The 21,176-nt window shown below is 35.7% G+C and overlaps 1 protein-coding gene across 2 annotated transcripts; it reads left to right on the top strand.

Moving 5' to 3' along the window:
- The first annotated feature begins 3,953 nt into the window (after positions 1 to 3,953).
- On the top strand, positions 3,954 to 19,822 carry tes (testis derived transcript (3 LIM domains)). 2 transcript variants are annotated; one of them, XM_048158589.1, is made up of 7 exons: positions 3,954 to 4,137; positions 7,055 to 7,140; positions 9,748 to 10,309; positions 11,478 to 11,882; positions 13,729 to 13,974; positions 17,066 to 17,224; positions 19,351 to 19,822. In XM_048158589.1, exons 1-7 carry the CDS (start codon positions 4,111 to 4,113, stop codon positions 19,543 to 19,545), a joined length of 1,680 nt encoding a protein of 559 aa, XP_048014546.1. In that variant the 5' UTR covers positions 3,954 to 4,110; the 3' UTR covers positions 19,546 to 19,822. The 2 variants fall into 2 exon arrangements, with proteins under 2 accessions (XP_048014546.1, XP_048014547.1); XM_048158590.1 differs by having other exon boundaries at positions 3,956 to 4,137; positions 13,759 to 13,974.
- Positions 19,823 to 21,176: the final 1,354 nt, after the last annotated feature.

The following is a 21,176-nucleotide window of genomic DNA, read 5'->3' on the forward strand; positions in this document are numbered from 1 at the left end:
CTTTATTTACTGCCTCAGTGGCCGTGACCTTGTATTTGAGGTGGAAACGGGAAGGGAAGCCTGCTGCTGTGATTCCCACAATATTTTGCAATACTAATGCTGGAGTTTGACAAATGAGAGTAAAACAGCTGTTTTATATGTTACTAAGTAAAGCAACATAAGCTGTATTGACTAGTAAATGTAATCATTATGCCTCAGCTGGTATGCCTGAAATCAGAGACATAGTAAAAACAAGACCAAATCAATGAGTCTTCTATCCATTGGGGCAAATATGCAAAATTATTGGTAGTCAAAAATATTAATTCCACAATTTTCTGTTAATCAATTAATCACACCTAACATTAAAGTTAATATATTTTATGTTTAATACTTTTACATTTAATCTCCAAAATAATTTAGTATATCTCAAAAATGTAGAATATTATTGGAACAAACTTTAATGTTTGAATGGAGCAGATGGACAGAACAGTTGCATTTACACCAAATCTTATCAGATATTACTGTATTGGTCAAGATGACCAAACCATGGTAATCATTAACTTTTTCTGGAGTTTTCTCTTCCGCACAAACTCATGAGTCATATCCTGACAGGGGAGGCACACCTAAATGTTGCAAACACTCACATGTAAACAAGCTCATCCTTCATAACATTACTACTTTTGTCATATGCAGCTAGCAGTGGTACAGTTAGTACAACCTATTTTTTATTACCTCATAAAATGGAATAAGCAGGTAAAATGCGTTCAGAAAACCATCAAAAAAACAAAGCTTATGCATTTATATCTCTTTGCAAAACACGATCTTGTAGACTTGTACCAAGGATAGTTTTGACCTTCTAGTTGACACTAAATGCTCATACAAGCTTGCTGCTTTGGTTCTAAAACATTGTGTAACACTGGAGTCTAATGGATGAGAACAATGCAGCTGTTAATATCTTCATTTTTACAGATTACAGTGCAATTTAGTCAATACGTTTTCTTAAAGAAATTGCTTTTGTCTATGTGAGGATTTATAGCAGTGGCAGCTTATTGCTTGAAGATCTGTCTGCAATGTACTGAAAGACATTTTTGTAATCTGGTCGATGAAATGGAGCTAAATAAAGGAATGACTGTGTATTATTGATTGAGTAAGTGAGTAATGATTACACCAAAGATAAGACAGGAAACACACACAGTTTCTGGTTATATGGTTAGTCATGACAATGAAGCAGTGGCCATGCTTTCTGTGCTTCATGTCCACATTTACTCAACAAAATGAGTGAAGCAAGGAATTCAAGCAGACTTAGTGAAGACAAGCCAGCACAAATCTCTAATAAACCCCTAAAAGAGAGGCAGAGAATGAAGAATTTATGATCTTACAGCTCACATCACCACACCCCACAAAGCCACAGTTTCCTCTATGAGGCCATCGCATCAGTTTCTGTTTCCTGCCCTCTGCCCCAAAATTAGCACTTACAACTGATCTGTTACAATGTGTGTTTGTTATATTGAACAAGTAAAGCGCTTTATTCATTTCAAACACATTAATATATAAACACACACAGTGGAGTTCATGTTTCTAAGTGAAAATGCTTTAATGCTTTAAAGTTTTTCTTTTACAAATTATAATAGCAACATAATAATTTCAATGAAAATTCAAGATTAACCTATTAAAAATATTTAATATTTGAATTTTATACCTTAATATGTAGGGCCAAAGCCCTGAAAGGGTGAAGGCCCTATTGTTTTCCTTTGGTACATTTTTTTTTTTCGAACTACACCCTTTTTATATGGTTGTATTTGAGGGGCTGTGCACTCCTTTTCTCCTACAGTAACCAAACTTCATACAGTTATAGATCTCACTGGGCCGAACAACTTTCACACTCTAAGTTATACACCAGCCCAACAGAAAATTGGCTATTTGAAAAACACAATCATCCATCCTATAGGGGAATCATCCTATCACCACGAAATTCGGTCAGCATAAAGTCAAGACATTGAGGATGCTAAATTGCAAGTAGATTTTTGATATCTCGAACGGTTTGGCCGTGGCGTTGAAACAAATTTATGGTGAGAAAAGGGAAACAGGAAGTGCATTAACTGATTTTGATGAAACTTCAGTGTTCGTTGTAGGAGGCCAACCAACAGGAAGTCAAATATTTTGGTTTGAATGTGGATTTTTTGAATAATTAAGCTCTGAATTTTTAACATGAAACAAAGACACTGAAGATGCAAACGATTATAGGATATCTCGAACAGTGTTGCCATGGCGAGGGATTAAATTAAGGACAAAAAAAGGGAAACAGGAAGTGTCTTATATCTTGTAAAATCATTAATTTGATTCAAAATAAATTAAGATTATATGTTGCCCGCCATGCACGGGTTTCCTTAAGCCACCAGGGTGGTGGTGGCACCGGGGCTTGGGCCCTTCATCGCTGCTTGCAGCTATATTTATCTTTTTGTTTTGTGTGTGTGTGTCTGTTTGTTAATGAGAGATTTGTGGACACATTAACGTTTTTAGATTTGTGGAATAAAAGTTATAGTTTATATTTTGAAGTAAAAAGATAAAATTAGATCCTTAGGGTAAGACGATATCCCAACCCCCAACAACCACCCATAACCCAAAGTTCCAAGTTAGAGACCTGTGTGGGACTGATTTTTCAGTCCCGCGGCCGCCCACTCCTGCAGGATTCTGTCCCACTCCCGCAAAAAAATGTTATATTGTCCCGCTCACGCCTGCGACATTGATGTTTTGTCCCGCCCCCGCCCGCAAAATCCCAAAAGGCTCCATTGTTGCAGTAAACTTACACATTGTTCTTGAATTCATAATTTATAGATCCACGCCGGTCTGTTATAGAGTACCTCAGAGGACGGGTTCCCTCGATCGAAAGCCTATGCATTATTCCCATAGACTTTTGGAAAATCACAAAAGATAAGCTCTGTGTTTAACAAAGGGTTATGACACTTACACGTTTTGTCTATCAAGATAATCTTTACAAGTTAACACAACATTTATACATTTTTAAGCCTAAATAAAGCCGTCAGATATAAAAAGATAACAGTAGGCTATAAGTGGACTACAGCACACCATGGTGGCTCCTAGATGAAGGTTAGTTTTAAAGTAACCAACAGTTTAATGTTTAACAGTTTGCAAATGACTTATAATTGTATCTTAATTTAGTTACTTGGTGTTTGGTAATGAAGGGCCTACTTTGCATCAGCAACACTGACTCAATGACAAACAAGTCATTCATAAGAAGACAACTGATGGCTCCTGTATTCATAGCAACTAGTTTCTAACTAATTAATCAATTGATTGTTAATCATAAATATAGGGGGCTGCTGCTCGGTACAATAGTTTTCAAGAACATGTAAATTGTAAACTATTTAACTATCTAAAATGAACACCAAATCTTAACATCTGTTCTGTATTATACAGTATTTTAAAACTACAAAAATACAAAACACTAAAGTATTTTGATATAAAATACAAAGCCATTTTCATCAACCCTATCAAATACAAATTACGAAATACTATTTTGTATTTGAAATACGTATTTGAAATACATGTATCATAAATACTGCCCATCTATCTATCTATCTATCTATCTATCTATCTATCTATCTATCTATCTATCTATCTATCTATCTATCTATCTATCTATCTATCTATCTGTCTGTCTGTCTGTCTGTCTTTTAGGCCTACATTTTATTTATAATAATTTCTGATTAATAATAGGCCTATCTAAAATAAATACCTGTATAAAATAAATATAATTTAAAAATGAAGCAGTATAATCCACGTTGCACAGACTATAACAGTGAAATATAATAAGCTATTATTTTACTAGTCATATCTCATAGCCTCCAGCTCTCCAATCTATCCGCTTTTGTTTCGATTTGTAACTTTGACAAGTCATACTTGGCGCTGATTGGTAGTTCGCATCTACATCTCAGCCTCTATTGGTTGAACAGCGCACATTGGCAACGAGCGGAAGTCTTTCAGCGTGAGTAAGTGTGAGGGGGACAGAGGTGGGAGACTGTCCCGTTCAACAAAAGTGATCCTTCAGGGAAAGTTGCCGGTGGGAGTACATTCAGCGCTGGTTATCAACTCTAAACAAGCTCGACAAGAATGGAGATCGAGAAAGAAGTTAAAAAGGTACGCTTATTGAACTGGTCACGGTCCAAAGGGTTAGTTGCAGAAACATTCGGCAACGCCCTTAAAGGTAAAGCCACTGCCATTGTTATACATGGCGAAACATTTGGTTTTACAACATTTGAGAGCGAATGAAAAAGCTTGGTTACATTTATTAAGTAATAGGAAGCGGTCATTAATAGGAAGTAAAGCATAGGAGTGTCCTGGTCCTTCTTTCTTTGATAGAAAAAAATTATTGGACGTATTGGCTTAGTTGATAGAGTCGATAGATTTTCCTTTTTCCATATTGTAAACAAGATGGTATGATTATTATGTATAATTTTACAGATATATTCACTTTCCTTATAGGTGTGTCACTACAGAAACTGGGTTTCTTTCATCGCATATTGCAGTAATTTAACCACAAGCCAAGTGTACATGTTTAGTGGTGGTAAAGTGGTAAATATGTTGTAACATACATGTAGAGTAAAGAAAGAAGTGGGTTTATTGCAAGATAGCGAAGTTCCTTACTGTTAAATACAGTTATTTACTCCCCCTCATGTTGTTCCAAACCTGTATGTCTGTCTTTCTCTCTTCTGTGAAACACAAAAGATATTTTGAAAAATGTTCTTCAAAGACAATGAATGAAAACTGAAGATGTCAAGCCTCAAAAAGAACAAATTCACCATAAAAGTAGTTAATATGTGCTCTTTGTGTGATGAACAGACTGAAATTTATGTTATTTTTCACTGACAAACTTGTCAGATTAGTGAACAAATGATTCATTTGATCATGATTCATCCGATTGATAAACCAATCTGAATGATTTGTTCACAAATCAGACTGATCCAGTTCTTGAGTTCAACTTGCTAAATCAATGATCCAGTCAACGCAGATAAAGGGTTAGTTCATGCAAAAATGAAAATGATATCATTTATTACTCATCCTTATGTCGTTCCACACCCGTAAGACCTTCGTTCATCTTTGGAACACAAATTAAGGTATTTTTGATAAAATCCGATGGCTCAGTGAGGCCTGCATTGACAACAAGATAATTAACACTTTCAAATGCCCAGAAAGCTGCTAAAGACGTAGTTTAAAACAGTTCATGTGACTACAGTGGTTCAACCTTAATGTTATGAAGTGACGAGAATATTTTTGTGCGCCAAAAATCCCCCCAAAATAATGACTTTATTCAACAATATCTAGTGATGGGCGATTTCAAAACACTGCTTCATGAAGCTTTACGAATCTTTTTTTTTCGAATCAGTGGTTCGGAGCGCGTATCAACCTGCCAAAGTCACGTGATTTCAGTAAATGAGGCTTCGTTACATCGTAAGTGTTTCGAAATTTCAATGGTTCACGTGACTTTGGCAGTTTGATACGCGCTCCGAACCACTGATTCGAAACAAAAGATTCGATAAAATGGGGCCTCACTAAGCCATTGGATTTTATCAAAAATATCTTAATTTGTGTTCTGAAGATGAACGAATGTCTTACGGGTGTGGAACGACATGAGGGTGAGTAAATAATGACAGAATTTTCATTTTTGGGTGAACTAACCCTTTAAGATCTCACTGGAGGTGAAGTCTCAATCTTTCCATTAGTTTTCAATTGAAAAGACATAAATTATAGTGTACAAGTATTAAGCTTGAAAGTTGCATTCATCATTAGTTTTGATTGCATGGAAAACAGTCTTCAGAGAACTGTAATTTTTGAAGTGAACTATGCATTTAATAAAATGGCCAGTTTCTCATAAATGATAACATTTCCACATTTTTACAATTGCAACAATAAGTATACGAAGAGTTTATAAAGGAAAAGATTAATATTTATATTTTTTAATGTTTAAAGCATCTTTAACATGTTTGATCATCTGCTACATCTTTGTGAATACTGCAAAATTGTCTTGTTTTTGAAAGAAATAACCAATATTTGCACTACTGTTGATACAGTAAATAATAGTAGTTACAGGTTTATGGACCACTATCTTGCAGATTAACAGATCTGGAGGGATCTCTCTGTATTTTAGACTGAAAAAAAGCCCTGCGGGCGTTCTCCATCTTGATAAATACTTGACCTTATAAGGCGGTCTTCCAGCTCAGGAGGTTTACTGTTGAGAAATGTTGAGACAGGAATGAACTTTATTATATAAATATTATAATATCTAGTGAAGTAGAGTGATGTCAGATTCTTTTCTTTCCTTTAATTATGTAAATTATGCCCTGCTTCATACTTAAACGTTTTGTAAAGTCTGTTTTTTTGTCCTAAATAGTAAGTTCTATGAAGTTTTAAGAGGCACTTGTATCTGAGGAGAAAAAAAACTTCTTGCCTGCTTGTCTTATGAAAAACAGACCACAAAGAACTGCAGTTTCACCTATATTTTGGATTTGGCACAATTAAGGAAGTAATGCATACATGATGTGTGAGAGAACTTTCCAGGAACATGCTACATTTTGATATATATATTTTTTTAATAATAATAGGAAACACAAATGCTTTGTTTTGAAGATATGTTAAAGAGTACAGTAGAAAATACAGTAATATTGTTACAATTATTTAATATAACTCATTTTCAGCAGTCATTACTCCAGTCTTCAGTGTCACATGACCCTTCCTGCTTAATATTTTTGTGGAAACCATGATGCGTTTCTTTCAGGATTCTTTGAAGAATAGAACATTCAAAAGAACAAGGTTTATTTTAAATGGAAGTCTTTTTAACATAAATCTCTAAATCTCCCTTCCTGAATGAAATCATGATGATGATAATTAACGTTTTCTGAAGGTTCAGCACCTCCTTTCAAAAAGTTTCATACCAAATTTGTGCCAGAGGATTAATTAAAATACCATAAATGCATATGCTGTATTCATATGGTTTGGCCAACACTTGTGTTTGATACGTGTTGATCTCTTTTTGTGTCTTAATGTGTTGTTTTGGCAGATAACCCTGGGCCATGAGATTGGAGCCGGAGCTGCCTGTCTGAAATGCAAGGACAAGTGTGAAGGCTTTGAGCTTCACTTCTGGCGGTTTGTACTTGCTTGCTTCCTTCCTATGTATTTCATGCATGTGGTTTTTACTGTGAAAATTGTATAATCGTGTTTGGGCCATCATTGATTTGACTTCTCCGTTTTTATCCATCATCATCATCATCTTGACAAACACGGCAACATGTAGTACCATATCTATCTGACAAATACGACGAGGAAAAGTGTCATGCTGAGAGAGCTCTGGCCATTAGCTGCATTTGACCAGTTTTTCTGAAGCAAGAACCACAGGTGCCAAGATGCCCATGCCAGAGCTTTATCACTACAGCAGCAGTGCATGCCATTTCCAAGCGCCCTCATGGGGCTTCAGGAATTCTTTGAATGAAAAAACGTCAATGTGGATACAGGTCATTGGACTTCATCTTTGTGTTTGTTTCCATGCAGTAGAGATGGGCGACTAGCCATCCAGTGTCTGAGTGGGTGTGAAGTGACTCAGACAGGCTTAGGCCCACTTTCTCAGCTTTAATCCAAAGTCTTTCTTTTGTAAACTGCTTTGGGTTAAAACATCTGTGCTTTGATGCTTTGCATCACTGACATGCTGAAACATTTCTTTTGGGTGAAGATAAAGCCTCTTTGGATTTGTGGCTACGATTTATGTTGTAACATTTCCCAAAAACCATCATTCTTTCTGCTTGGCTCTCATTGATATGTAAAACAGCTCAAAGTGTCCTTAAAGGGGCCATGTTCTACTTTTGTAGTATTTTATTTTCTTCCCTTATAATTTAGTTTCCCTGAGCACTTTCTACCCTCCCGCTGACCTTGCGTTCACAAAAGCAACCTTTCCATCTAAGTTGTGAATTTAACTTATGAGCAAAAAATATAAAATATTTACGAATAAAGCACCGCTTATATCCCATGTGTTCATGAGAACAACATCATCACTTCCTGGGAAGCTGGCACAAAGAATCGTTAATAAAAATGAAAGTTGCTGCAATTGGGGAAGCCTGTGGCTTTGTTTCCTACATAGTAAATTGCTTGAGACTCAGAATGTGCAAACAAAATGCAACAAGTGCTGTTTTATCTTGCTATTTTATCTTGCGTTCGGATGCTGGTGTTTGTGAACGCAATCATGTGAGACACTTCTGGCAGGGAAATAAACCAAATCATTTTGACAAATTTCAGAAGAATCAACCTTCAGCCGAACGCACAAGCACTCTTCTTCATGAGCATTTGAGTGTGCGGTTAAAAAACTAGCCTAGAGCGCCATCTGCTGTTAAAAACTTAGCTTCGATTCGAAAGAGAATCGCGATTAGGGCTGGGCGATATATCGCATGTGATTGTCACGCGCATTTCGTCAGTAAACCCGGTTCCTTGATTACCGCTAAATCGCCATCACCTGCTTTCAAATGGAGCGGCATTTAATAAACAGAGACGTAGTTCACTGACAAGCCATGCAATATCGCGTTCATATTGCAGATGAATCGCCTTCGATAATGAACGCGATATTGCGCGGCTTGTCAGTGATCTACGGTTCTGTCTATTAAATGCCGCTCCATTTGAAAGCAGGTGATGGCGATTTAGCGGTAATCAGGGAACCGGCTTTACTGATGAAATGCGCGTGACAATCACATGCGATATATCGCCCAGCCCTAATCGCGATGCATTCGGAAAATCTCAGAATCGATCCACAAATTGAGATAAATCGATTTATTGTCCCAACCCTACTGTTTAAGCAAAGTTGCGTGAATATTTTTGTTGCGCTTTGAGGGATTTATTTGGTAAATGTGTTTCCATCATAGTTATGTGCATGTCTTCTTATTGGATAAAAATTTATATGCATCAGTTAAGCACATCTTGGCATTTATATCCAGAATTTATTTATTTATTTTTTGATGCAGTATGCCGAAATGCACACAAAAATAGGTGGAAGGAAACGTAGCTAATTGCAGTGGTTTGAAGCAACAAAGTGACCAAAATGAATTCATTCAAATTGTCAACAAAGTCTATCTTTTATTTATGTTTGAGTTTTTCATGACATGTCCCATATAAACCTTCAAGTCAACTTTCAGATAAGCAATGCACTTTATCTTGCTCTACAGAAACGGAAGTCTTTTTTTCCCTGAAATTTTTACAGTTAAATGAAACACACAAAAAAAGCACTAGAAATCATGACGAAAGGGTTTCAGTATGTGGCCCACGCTGTTCTTTTTCCAAGTAATCACCAAATATCTGTGCAAGCCATAACTTGACACGTGCGCAGCAATCCAAACTAGTGTTATCAGACACTTAACTTAACAAAACAGACATAACTCAGAGAGACAGCTCATCCTACTGTAATAATATGCTGCTCTCATTCTCTGTCAATCACTTATCAATCACTTGTTTTTCCCACTATGCTGCTGTTTGGTTCGGATTCTTCAATAAATGAAGAGAATTCAAAAGATCAATATTTATTTGCAATAGAAATCTTTTGTAATGTAATGCATTTACTGTCACGTTTGATGAATATACTGCATCGTTGCTGAATAAAAGTATTAATTTCTTTCAAAAAAATCTGACTGACCGCAAACCTTTGAATGGTAGTGTATGATTTAAAGTGATCCACAAGAGTTCACCCAAAAATAACAATTCTGTCATCCTCTTTATCAGAAAGATTTGCCGAAACTGCAAGTGCGGCGTTGAGGACCATGACGTGCAGCTCGAGTCTGAGGAGAATAAGAAGGTGGGGAAGCTTTTTGAGGACACCAAGTACACTGGCCTTATAGCCAAGTTGAAGAGAGATGGCCTCCCGTCTTATAGAGGCAACCAAGTTACCTTCAGCATCCCGGCCGCCGCCATCAGCACTGCTACTCCTGTTTCTCCTTCCACCTTTGTCCCCGGCTCCAGCCAGACCTCCTCCCCCAGCACTCAGTCTGCTCGTGCCCCACCTGTTGGTGCCACTGCGGCCCCAGGGGCAGCAATTCACTCCCCTGCTGCACCAGGGGTGGCAATTCACTCCCCAGCCGCCCCTGGGGCGGCAATTCACTCCCCTGCTGCCCCAGCATCAGGCCGTATTGCTGCATCAGGGACAGGCCATACTGGTACCATCCCATCTAAAGGCCCTGGTGCTGCCACAACTGTTGTCCCAACCCTCACTGCAGTGCCTGCCAAGACAGATGTGGTTAAGTCCGTTACTTATGAATGGGCTCCACCTGGGATCAACCAATGCATGGTAACTCTCTTAATCTTAAAATCATTTACTTCATGTTATATTATATTATATTAACTCTCTCTCTCTCTCTCTCTATATATATATATATATATATATATATATATATATATATATATATATATATATATATATATATATATATATATATATATATATATATATGTATATATATGTATATATATGTATATGTATGTGTATATATATATATATATATATATATATATATATATATATATATATATAAACTCTTTCTTGAGGGTCAAGTTTGTAATTGTACTATGATACCTGTTTTCACTAGAGGTCACTGTTCTCCACTTTTTTTTGGAGACTGCCCACTTTGATAGGAAAAACTTTTGATTTGGAAAACTTTTGTGCCCTCTCAATAATCTTAAAAAATAAGTCTTAAAAAATGCTGAATAATAAATATATCATTTGCATTTATAATGTAGCTGATACTTAAAAATAAGGAAATGCAGGAGCCTACAATATTACCAGTTATGTTTTTTTTTTTTTATTAAAATTACTTTTTTCCTCAGTAAAAATGCTATTCTTTAAAAAAAAATCTAAAAATGCATATGTTCTTGTAGTTTTTATAAAATCTGAACAATGAAAAGTTACACCTTTCATTAATAAAAAATCAAGCTGAACCTTATTTTCAGTAAACTTTGTTGCAAAAATTATACATTAAACTTCAAATGATTATTTTTAATAAAATACTAGAATTATAAATGTGTATATATATATTGTTATTTGAATATTATATATATATATATAAAATATATAAATTTTTTATTTTGAGAGATGCTTAAAGATATATTTTTATAATTATTTTACAATAATGTATTTATATATATATATATATATATATATATATATATATATATATATATATATATATATATATATATATATATATATAATATTATATAATAATTATATATATATTACATTATTGTAAAATAATTATAAAAATATCTTTAAGCATATCTCAAAATAAAAAATTAAATATATATAATATATTTTATAAATATATAAAATATGAAAGTCCTGCCACTTCAATCCTATATAACTTTGTAATTTATTTTTGAATATCCTGTTTCACTCAAAAGTACATCACATTACCGTAGTTAATCATATTGACCAAAAAACATCACTTTTGTCCTCTCAGGCCCTGCGCTACATGGAACTTCTGCCTCCGGAGCAGCGGCCCATCGCTGGTTCGGCGGGAGCAGATTACCGTAAGAAGCAGATGGCCAAGCAGCTTCCTGACCACGACCAAGACCCTGAGCGCTGCCACGAACTCTCACCCAGCGAGGTTAAACTAATGCAGCAGTATGTCCGAAAGTACAAGGATGAGGCGTTGGGCGTAGGCGACATCACCGTGCCCGAAGAGATGGGGCTCCAGGCAGGTTTGGCCGGGGAAAAGGGGCCTCAAGGTCTCGGGGCTGGAGGGAAACCAGGTGCTGGAACAACAGGGATGCCTGGAGACAAAGGTGATGCTATTGCTACAATGGGAAAAGTTGGCGCCCCAGGGGCTTCTGGGACTTCAGTCGGTGGACCTGCTGGTAACTATGTAAGTATTCCATTCCTACACTTTGAAATGGTAACTCAAACACAATTTGGGCTGGTAACTGAACGTTTTGAATCCAACATGAGGAACAGACTATTGTGAATGTTGCTTGTCATGAATACTTTTCTCTATTACATACAAATAGCATTTGTAACCTTTTTATTCTCATTATCCCTTTATATCTAATTTATTGCCATTTAAATGTCACCATCTATTAATGAAAATCCCCTTTGGAGCTGTTGAGCAGCAGTATTTATTTCCACCACATGTGCACCACGGGAGCCGAATCATTCTCCTGTGCTTATCTCCGGATTCACTTGATTAACATTAGAGCAGTTCATATACTGCCAAACCTGTGTTAGTCAGGCAGCTGGAATGAACGATATGTTCTTCCAGAGATCTTCATAAATTACCACACTTAGTCCCTGTGGTTATGTTCGAGCTCGGGTGGATTTTTCCAAAATCTTTTGTAAGCATCTGAAATCTCATGATGGAAACACATGTACGCCATCAGCCTAATGTTCTTGCCTTTTTTAAAGGGGTAGTTCACCTAGAAATGAACATTGTGTGTCTATTTACTCAACCTAATGTTGTTCCAAACCTGTTTGTTGTTGTTGTTTGCCTGGAACACGTAAGAATAATTTAAACCATCTTCAGTAGTTCTTTTGCATTGAACAACAGCTCATAATGTTCACATTTTTCAAGCTCTGAAAAGATCCATACAATTCATTCACTATATTTCAAGTCTTAAGTCAAACAATTGCTGTGTCTCATTTTAAAGGCTGCGTCTTCCGGCGGTCGCATTTGTCAGCGCCATGCATCATAAAGGATGTCTTGTTTCAGAAAAGTGACCATTATAAAATAGACCGTTATTCCTAGTGAAGCATAAATTGTTGTAATTTTTTTTTATGACTTTGGAATGTAGCAGTCAGTTTACTGAAATGAAGCTGCCTAAATGACAAATGCGCCCTCTGGAGGATGCAGCCTTCGAAATGAGATGCAGCTAATAACTTTCAGATGAACAAACTGAAATTATTTTGTTATTCACTGAAAATCTTGCCCTCCGCTGCAGCTTTCCAATCATAAAAAGTATACTAAAATAGTTTAAAATTATAAATATAAAACCAATATAAAGTCGTAATTACGAGATTTAGTTCTTTTGTGAGTCATAATTACAAAAAATAAATCTATATTGTAAGATATAAAGTCATAAATATGAGAAATAGTCATAATTATGTAAAATAATCGCATTATGAATCATAAATAATTGCATTTTGAGATAGTCATAAATGCAAGAAAGTATAATTAAGGGAAAAAAAGTTATAAATATGAGAAATAATAATTATTGCATTGTGAGATACAGTCATAAATATGAGAAATTATCAGAAAAAGTAGAATTATGAGATATGTAGTCATAAATATGAAAAGTAATGATTATAAGATTGTCATATTGTGAGAAATAAAGGTATAAATAATCATAAAGTGCCATAAATAAAAAAAGCTATTACTCAAAAGATACATTGAGATATAAAGTCATAAATATGATAATCATAAGCCATAATTATAAGATATAAAGTCAGAAATAAAGTTGTAATTATTAGATATAAAGTCATAAATATGTATAAATATGTATAATTAATACTGTAAGATATAAAGTTTGTACTTATGAGAAATAGTCACATTGTGTGATATAAAGTCATTGGAATCTTGTGTCTATTCTTTAGAATTTGTAGCTTTTCTTATTTCTAATACTATTTTCCAAGTGAACCAACTCTGGTCTTGTTCATTAATACCAACCTCCCCCACTGTGTTTTCCCCCCTTTCATATTTCATTGATGTTTATGCCAAGCTGAACTCATCACCGGATCTCTGCCCACAGTCATGTCACCGGTGCCAGCTGCCCATGAAGAAGGGTGAGCCAGCTGTTTACGCCGAGCGGGCCGGCTACGATAAACTCTGGCACCCTGCATGCTTTGTGTGCTGTAACTGCAGCGAGCTCCTGGTGGACATGATCTATTTTTGGAAGAAGGATCAGCTGTACTGTGGCCGGCATTATGGAGATAGCGAAAAGCCTCGGTGTGCAGGTTGCGATGAGGTGAGTTGAGGCAAAGTAGTTCACATGGTCAGTGTTTAAATGTTTCACAACCTTAACTTTGATTATTTTCAGGTTTAAATAAGAAAAGTTAATAACGCAGTAGGCGGCTCAGTGTACATTGTCCTGTATGCAAAGTTGAAGGGTCCATAAAGAAAGATTTGGTATAGTAAAAAGTGCTGAAAATTTGGATTTTGTTTGAGCAGTACGTCTACTATAACAGACTTTAGTCCACTTTAGCGCCTCCTCTGTGACAGCCGAGAAACAGCGCTGCGAAATGAGTTGATGGTGCAATAGGTGTCTCAGGGTATTTTCACACCTATGGATCGCTTGTTTTGTTCCGAAACAGGGACTAAATTTGTTACAATGGTGCATTTTCTTCTTGGTTCGGTTCGCTTTCACATGGCAACATTTCAAAGCGTACCAAAATGCGTTTAGGCAAGTCACATGCGAGTTTTCTTTGCGTCATCCATCAAAATAATGATTGACAAGTTCGCTCCATGAGATTATTGTGGCTTTATTTGTAACTGTCGAGACACACGCAAACACTTTATAAATGTAGCCGTCTTTCCAGCTGTTAAATTATATACTACATTCATATTAATACTGCGGCAAATTCAAACGCGCGCTCTTTGTCTCTCTCGGTCTGTCTCTGGTTTCCCAGCGCTGTCTAGTAGGCGACCTGTTGTCAGCGTGTCGAGAGAGACTATATACATTTTATAATGAAGCAGAGCAGGAAAAAGGCTTTGTCGGGACAGCATTCTCACACGGAGAAGTGCAATTACACAACAGAGGCGCTCGTTGGTTTACATCTGTGGTAAATAATGTGCTCACTCACAGAATCAGACACTACCGCTTTTTATATCACATTTTCCGTTATGAATTATGATGTCATTTGGTTCGTTGGTCCGTTAACTGGGTCGGATTGCTTTCACATCTCAAGCGAACCGCTCCAGAGTTCGTTTGAAAGCGTACCGAGACCACCTCTTCAAGCAGGTCTCGGTACGCTTGTTTGGTCCGCTTTTAGTGCGCACTCGAGTGCGATTGCTGCTTTCACACCTGCCCAAACGAACCGCACCAAAGGAGAAAACGAACTCTGGTACGATTCAACCGAACTAAATGAGGCAGGTGTGAAAGCACCCTCAGTGTGCATTGTCTGAGATGCCAAGTTCAGTGGTTCATAATAAAGATTGGTACAGTAAAAAGTGCTCAAAAATCTGGATTTTGTTAGAGCAATACCTCTAGTATAAGTCCTTATGTCCACTTTAAAGGGTTAGTTCACCCAAAAATGAAAATTATGTCATTAATGACTCACCCTCATGTCGTTCCAAACCCGTAAGACCTTCATTTATCTTCGGAACACAGTTTAAGATATTTTAGATTTAGTCCGAGAGCTTTCTGTCCCTCCATTGAAAATGTATGTACGGTATACTGTCCATGTCCAGAAAGATAATAAAAACATCATCAAAGTAGTCCATGTGACATCAGTGGGTCAGTTAGAATTTTTTGAAGCATCTAAAATACATTTTGGTCCAAAAATAACAAAAACTACGACTTTATTCAGCATTGTCTTCTCTTCCAGAATCCTTTCCATTGAATTGATTCCATTGAACTGATTCCATTGAATCCTTTCATCTGTCGGCGTTGGTAATGCACTTTTACGTCGCCGTTGTTGTCTTTGGCGATTAGGACATCCGTGACATTTTGAAGCATCGAAAATACATTTTGGTCCAAAAATAACAAAAACTACAACTTTATTCAGCATTGTCTTCTCTTCCGGGTCTGTTGTCAATCCGCGTTCACGACTCCGCTTCTTCTTCTTCTTCTTCTTCTTCTTTCCTGTTTTACGGCGGTTGGCATCCAGCTTATTGGTGCATTACCGCCCCCTTCTGCTCCGGAGTGTGGTTCACGACTCCGCAGTGACGCTGCTGACGTGTTATCTGGTGCGCCAGAGCTTCGTTTACAGTCTGAGGGAGACGCACGCTATATTCAAGCTATTCTACACTGTTTGTATTTTGGTATTGCTATATTTTTTAAAATGGTGCGTAAGTGTGCATGTCGCGGATGTCCTAATCGCCAAAAACAACCACGGCGACGTAAAAGTGCATTGCCAACGCCGACAGATGAAAGGATTCAATGGAATCAATTCAATGGAATCAATTCAATGGAATCAATTCAATGGAATCAATTCAATGGAAAGGATTCCGGAAGAGAATACAATGCTGAATAAAGTCGTATTTTTGGACCAAAATTTATTTTCGATGCTTCAACAAATTCTAACTGACCCACTGATGTCACATGGACTACTTTGATGATGTTTTTATTACCTTTCTGGACATGGACAGTATACCGTACATACACTTTCAATGGAGGGACAGAAAGCTCTCGGACTAAATCTAAAATATCTTAAACTGTGTTCCGAAGATGAACGGAGGTCTTACGGGTTTGGAATGACATGAGGGTGAGTCATTAATGACAGAATTTTTGGGTGAACTAACCCTTTAACACATTCTCTGTGGCAGCCCACTAACCTCGTCACAAATTGGGCTGATTGCGCAATAGGCGGCTGTGTGCATTGTCCTATACGCCAACTTCAATGGTTCCTAGAAAAAGATTAGTACTGTAAAAAGTGCTCAAAATTTGGATTTTGTTAGTGCAGTATGTCCGGTATAAAGTTATGATGTCTGCTGTAACGCATCATCTGTGGCGGCCAAAAAAAAAACGTGCCGCAAATTGGGCTGATTGTGCAATAGGGCAGTGTGCATTATTCCACGTGCCAAGTTCAAAGGCCAATTAAAAAAAATTAATACAGTAAAAAGATTTTTCGAATTTCGACAAGCTGATTCTGCAATTGGCGGCTCAGTGTGCATTGTCCTGCAGAACTAAGTTCAATGGTTCATAAAAAAAGATTGGTACAGTAAAAAGTGTCATCTCAGATGTTTAGACCACACCATATGTTTCGTGGTAAAGTCTTAGTAAAATAATGAATGCAATTTTGTCCTTTGTTCTTAAATTGTGTTTAACATACCATGTGGCTCAAAGCACAATACTGAGGGGAAATTTATGTGTGTGTGTGTGTGTGTGTGGTCTCCAGCTCATCTTCAGTAATGAGTACACTCAGGCCGAGGGCCATAATTGGCACCTGAAGCACTTCTGCTGTTTTGAATGTGACTGTGTGCTGGCTGGAGAGACCTACGTCATGGAGAACGACAAGCCTGTTTGCAAACCCTGCTACATGAAGAACCATGCTGTGGTAAAGAGGAAAAATTCCTTACTTTCTCTCTCCATCACCCTCCTTCTCTGTCTCTCTGCTCTATTTGATACACAGATGACAGTGTCCTTGTGGTTTATTTAAGCCTGCTATCTTAGTACAGTTTATATTTCCATTTTTATCAATTTAATTGTGGTTGGCATAACATCTGAAATACATTATAGTTATGACCTGCAGCAAAAACTATGAGACCGTGCAATCCGAGACAAGACTGTTTTATTGTGCCAGTGCATTTCTAACTAGCGAGATATTTAGCAGCTAGTTTTACAACCCCTCACGTTGTACAAGTATCATTCATGTCACATCTAAATGGAAGTGAATTCCTGTTAAGCCTGGGCTATTAAAATTAACAGCCTCGGCATTTGTTTGTCAGCCATATTGGTTCAGGAGCAGGTGAAGGAGATTAAGGAAGTGCCAGTGACATGATAATCAGAGGAAAGGGAGGGTGGATGCTCTCATAATGGAGTCGTGTGATATCGGACACCAGCGTTCCCTCTCAACACCTGCCTGTCCGATAACACACAGCTCTTATGACTCATCTGTTAGACACCAGCTTAGGAAGGAAACTTCAGACATTCAAATAGAGCAGAGTTTTTATATTTTATCATCTGTATATTATATTCATGTAATATTTATAATAATTATTTACGCACATACTTATATTATATTAATATAATAATATTAACCATTAGGTTTGCTTCCAAATGACTTTGATCACATTATTAAATATTTAATTTATTTATATTTATATTTAGAATATCCTAAATAATAATGTATAATTATTCTAAATATTTAATTTATAATAATGATAATATTAGAAATAAATATTTAATATTATTTAGAATAAATATTCATAAATATTTATTAGAATAAATATTCAAAGTGTGTGTGTGTGTGTGTGTGTGTGTATGCAATTTTTTTCTAAATACTTAATTTATAATAATATAAATAAAATATTTTATATAATTTAGAATAAATAACACACACACACACACACACACACACACACACATATATATATATACCTAAAGATATACATATATATGTATATGATTATTTATAAATATTTATTATTATTATTATTATTATTATTATTATTATTAAATATTTAGAATAAATATAAATTATTTAGAATAAATATGCATGTATATTCATATATGCATATTCTAAATATTTAATTTATAATTATTTGTAATAATTATATAATAAATTAAATATTTAATATTATTTAGAATATATATATATATATATATATATATATATATATATATATATATATATATATACCTAAAGATATACATATATATATGTATATGATTATTTATAAATATTTAATATTATTATTATGAAATATTTAGAATAAATATAAATTATTTAGAATAAATATGCATGTATATTCATATATGCATATTCTGAATATTTATTTATAATTATTTATAATAATTATATCATAAATTAAATATTTATTTATTAAATAATATTATTTAGAATATATATATATATATATATATATATATATATATATATATATATATATATATATATATATACATGCATGCATATTTTAAATATTTAATTTATACATTATACATTTAATTTTTATATATATATATATATATATATATATATATATATAAAAATATTTAAAATATATTTAGGACGTGTATGAATATTTATTCTACATAATATTAAATATTTAATTTATATTATTATAAATTAAATATTTAGAATACATATTATTTAGAATATGCATATGTATGTAATTATGTATGTATATATGCATATTTATTCAAAATATTTAATTTATAATAATATTAAATATTATTATTTAGAATAAATATTCATACACATTCTAAATACATATTTATTTTAAATATTTAATTTATAATAATAATATTATAAATTACATTTTTAATTTTATTAAGAATAAATATTTGTGTGTATAAAATATACATATTTAATGTATATTTTATATCCCAGAATAAACCAGCTTGAAGCCTGTAGTAAGCATAATCAGTGACCTTTGCCACAAGTGTTATTTCAAACAAATACATTTATTATAATATACTATTTCCTGTGAATTTCTCCATGTCTCTCTATGTTGACAGTGTTGTGCGGCCTGTCAGAACCCCATCGAGCCTGAAGCTCAGCGTGTGTCGTATGGAGAGCACCATTGGCACGCTGAGCCCCAGTGTTTCCAGTGCTCCTGCTGCTCCAAGTGCCTCATGGGCCAGCGCTTCATGGCCCTGCAGGGAATGCTGCTCTGCTCCGTAGAGTGCAAGAAAAAGATCATGGCCTCCTGAAGGAACCCCTAAGAATTCAACTTTTTTTTTTTAGAGCACTGCAAGCCAGTTTCATTCAATTACAATTACACATAAATATATACTGCCACTATTGTAGAAATTAATGACCAATCTTAGTATTTCTCATTCAAAAGACATGAAAATGAAGCAGTACGTTTGAGCAGCTGCTGGTGACCCAACTTAATAAGTGTTGTCAATGTGACCGTGTCTTTATTATTAATAATTTAGTATTAATAAACAGAAGCAATGATGGCTTTTGTTCTTTGGCTACTGAAAATTCACTTTTCCTTTTTTCCTGTTTTAGGTCTAAAATTGCACTTTATTTTTTCATAGCTTTCTTTTTGTAATCCAATAAACTTTTGCAGTAATATGAATGGATTTTTCCCCCATCTTTCCATTTCAACTATGTATCCAGATATTCATCGTTATTGTGACGTACAAGTTCGGGATCTCGAGGGACATGTGTTACGCTCATGCTAACGTCTTGACCGTTTCACACCATTGAAAATTCCAATCTAGGCCAGCACTATTGGGGAAAAGTTAGTCCTTGGTGTGTTTTCTTACACATAGCTGTGGAAACCGGGCACAATTCAAGGAAGCCCGGTTCCATTGTCTCTAAATGGCGGCAAACTTAAGACTATACCGTCATTTCCTCCCATCGTAACTGTCCAAAGTTGCACGAGGGGCTCTGTTGTTTTACCTCCCCTCACCTCACACCACACTAGGGTGGAGTTTTCCAGGAGGGAATTCTTTCCTTCAATGTCACCCCTCGTGCAGGAATTTATTTACATGGTGCTTTCCCTGCCAGACATTAAGTGCACTTACTTGCACGCTTGCCTCCTTAGCACTTGTTTTCCCTGTGAGCACTAACGGTGCGAGAGATATGTTGATTTGTAGCTCCCTGAGGTGATGAAACCCAGATGCAAAGCGTTGCTGCTGTGTAGCAAAATTATAGCATAGGCCCCACACATGAAGAGTCACGACAGGCCAGGGATACGATCCAAATCCCTGGAGGATCCTAGTGGTGACAGTACAAATGTGACAGACGGGATCCTGGAATTACACTCATTAGTCACAAAATTGTTGAGCTTGTTTGTTACAGATACTTGAGAAATGACAGTATAGCAAAATAAGGTTGTCAGGTTAGTCCTCACTTTCTGCCTATATAAATTCGGGCTAACTATATAATGCTGTCTTTTCAGCCTTAGTTAAAGGTGTTTATCTTGCAAGACCCCCCTCTTTATCGCGGTCATGTTTATCTGGCCTTTAGCTAGGAAAATATTCCTAGATAAGCACATGGAAACTAAACCAGTCCAATTTGTAGTGATCCTAAGCTTATTAATGGCAGTGCACGGAAAGTTTGAAGCTCAAAAAAGTGCATCCATCCATCATCGTACTCCACGTGGCTCTGGGGGGTTAATAAAGGCCTTCTGAAGCGAAGCGATGCGTTTGTGTAAGAAAATTATCTATATTTAACACGTCCGCCAGACGGCCTTCCACATCTCGCAGTTCAAAACGCTTACACTACATCCTACGACTTCTGTATTCAACTTAAGAAAAAAACGCAAATGACGTCAGTTCAGTTCACCTTCCATATTCAACGTAAGTTGAATATGGAAGGCGGTCTGGCG

This window comes from Megalobrama amblycephala, linkage group LG15 (assembly GCF_018812025.1).
Source record: "Megalobrama amblycephala isolate DHTTF-2021 linkage group LG15, ASM1881202v1, whole genome shotgun sequence".
NCBI classification, from domain to species: Eukaryota; Metazoa; Chordata; class Actinopteri; order Cypriniformes; family Xenocyprididae; genus Megalobrama; species Megalobrama amblycephala.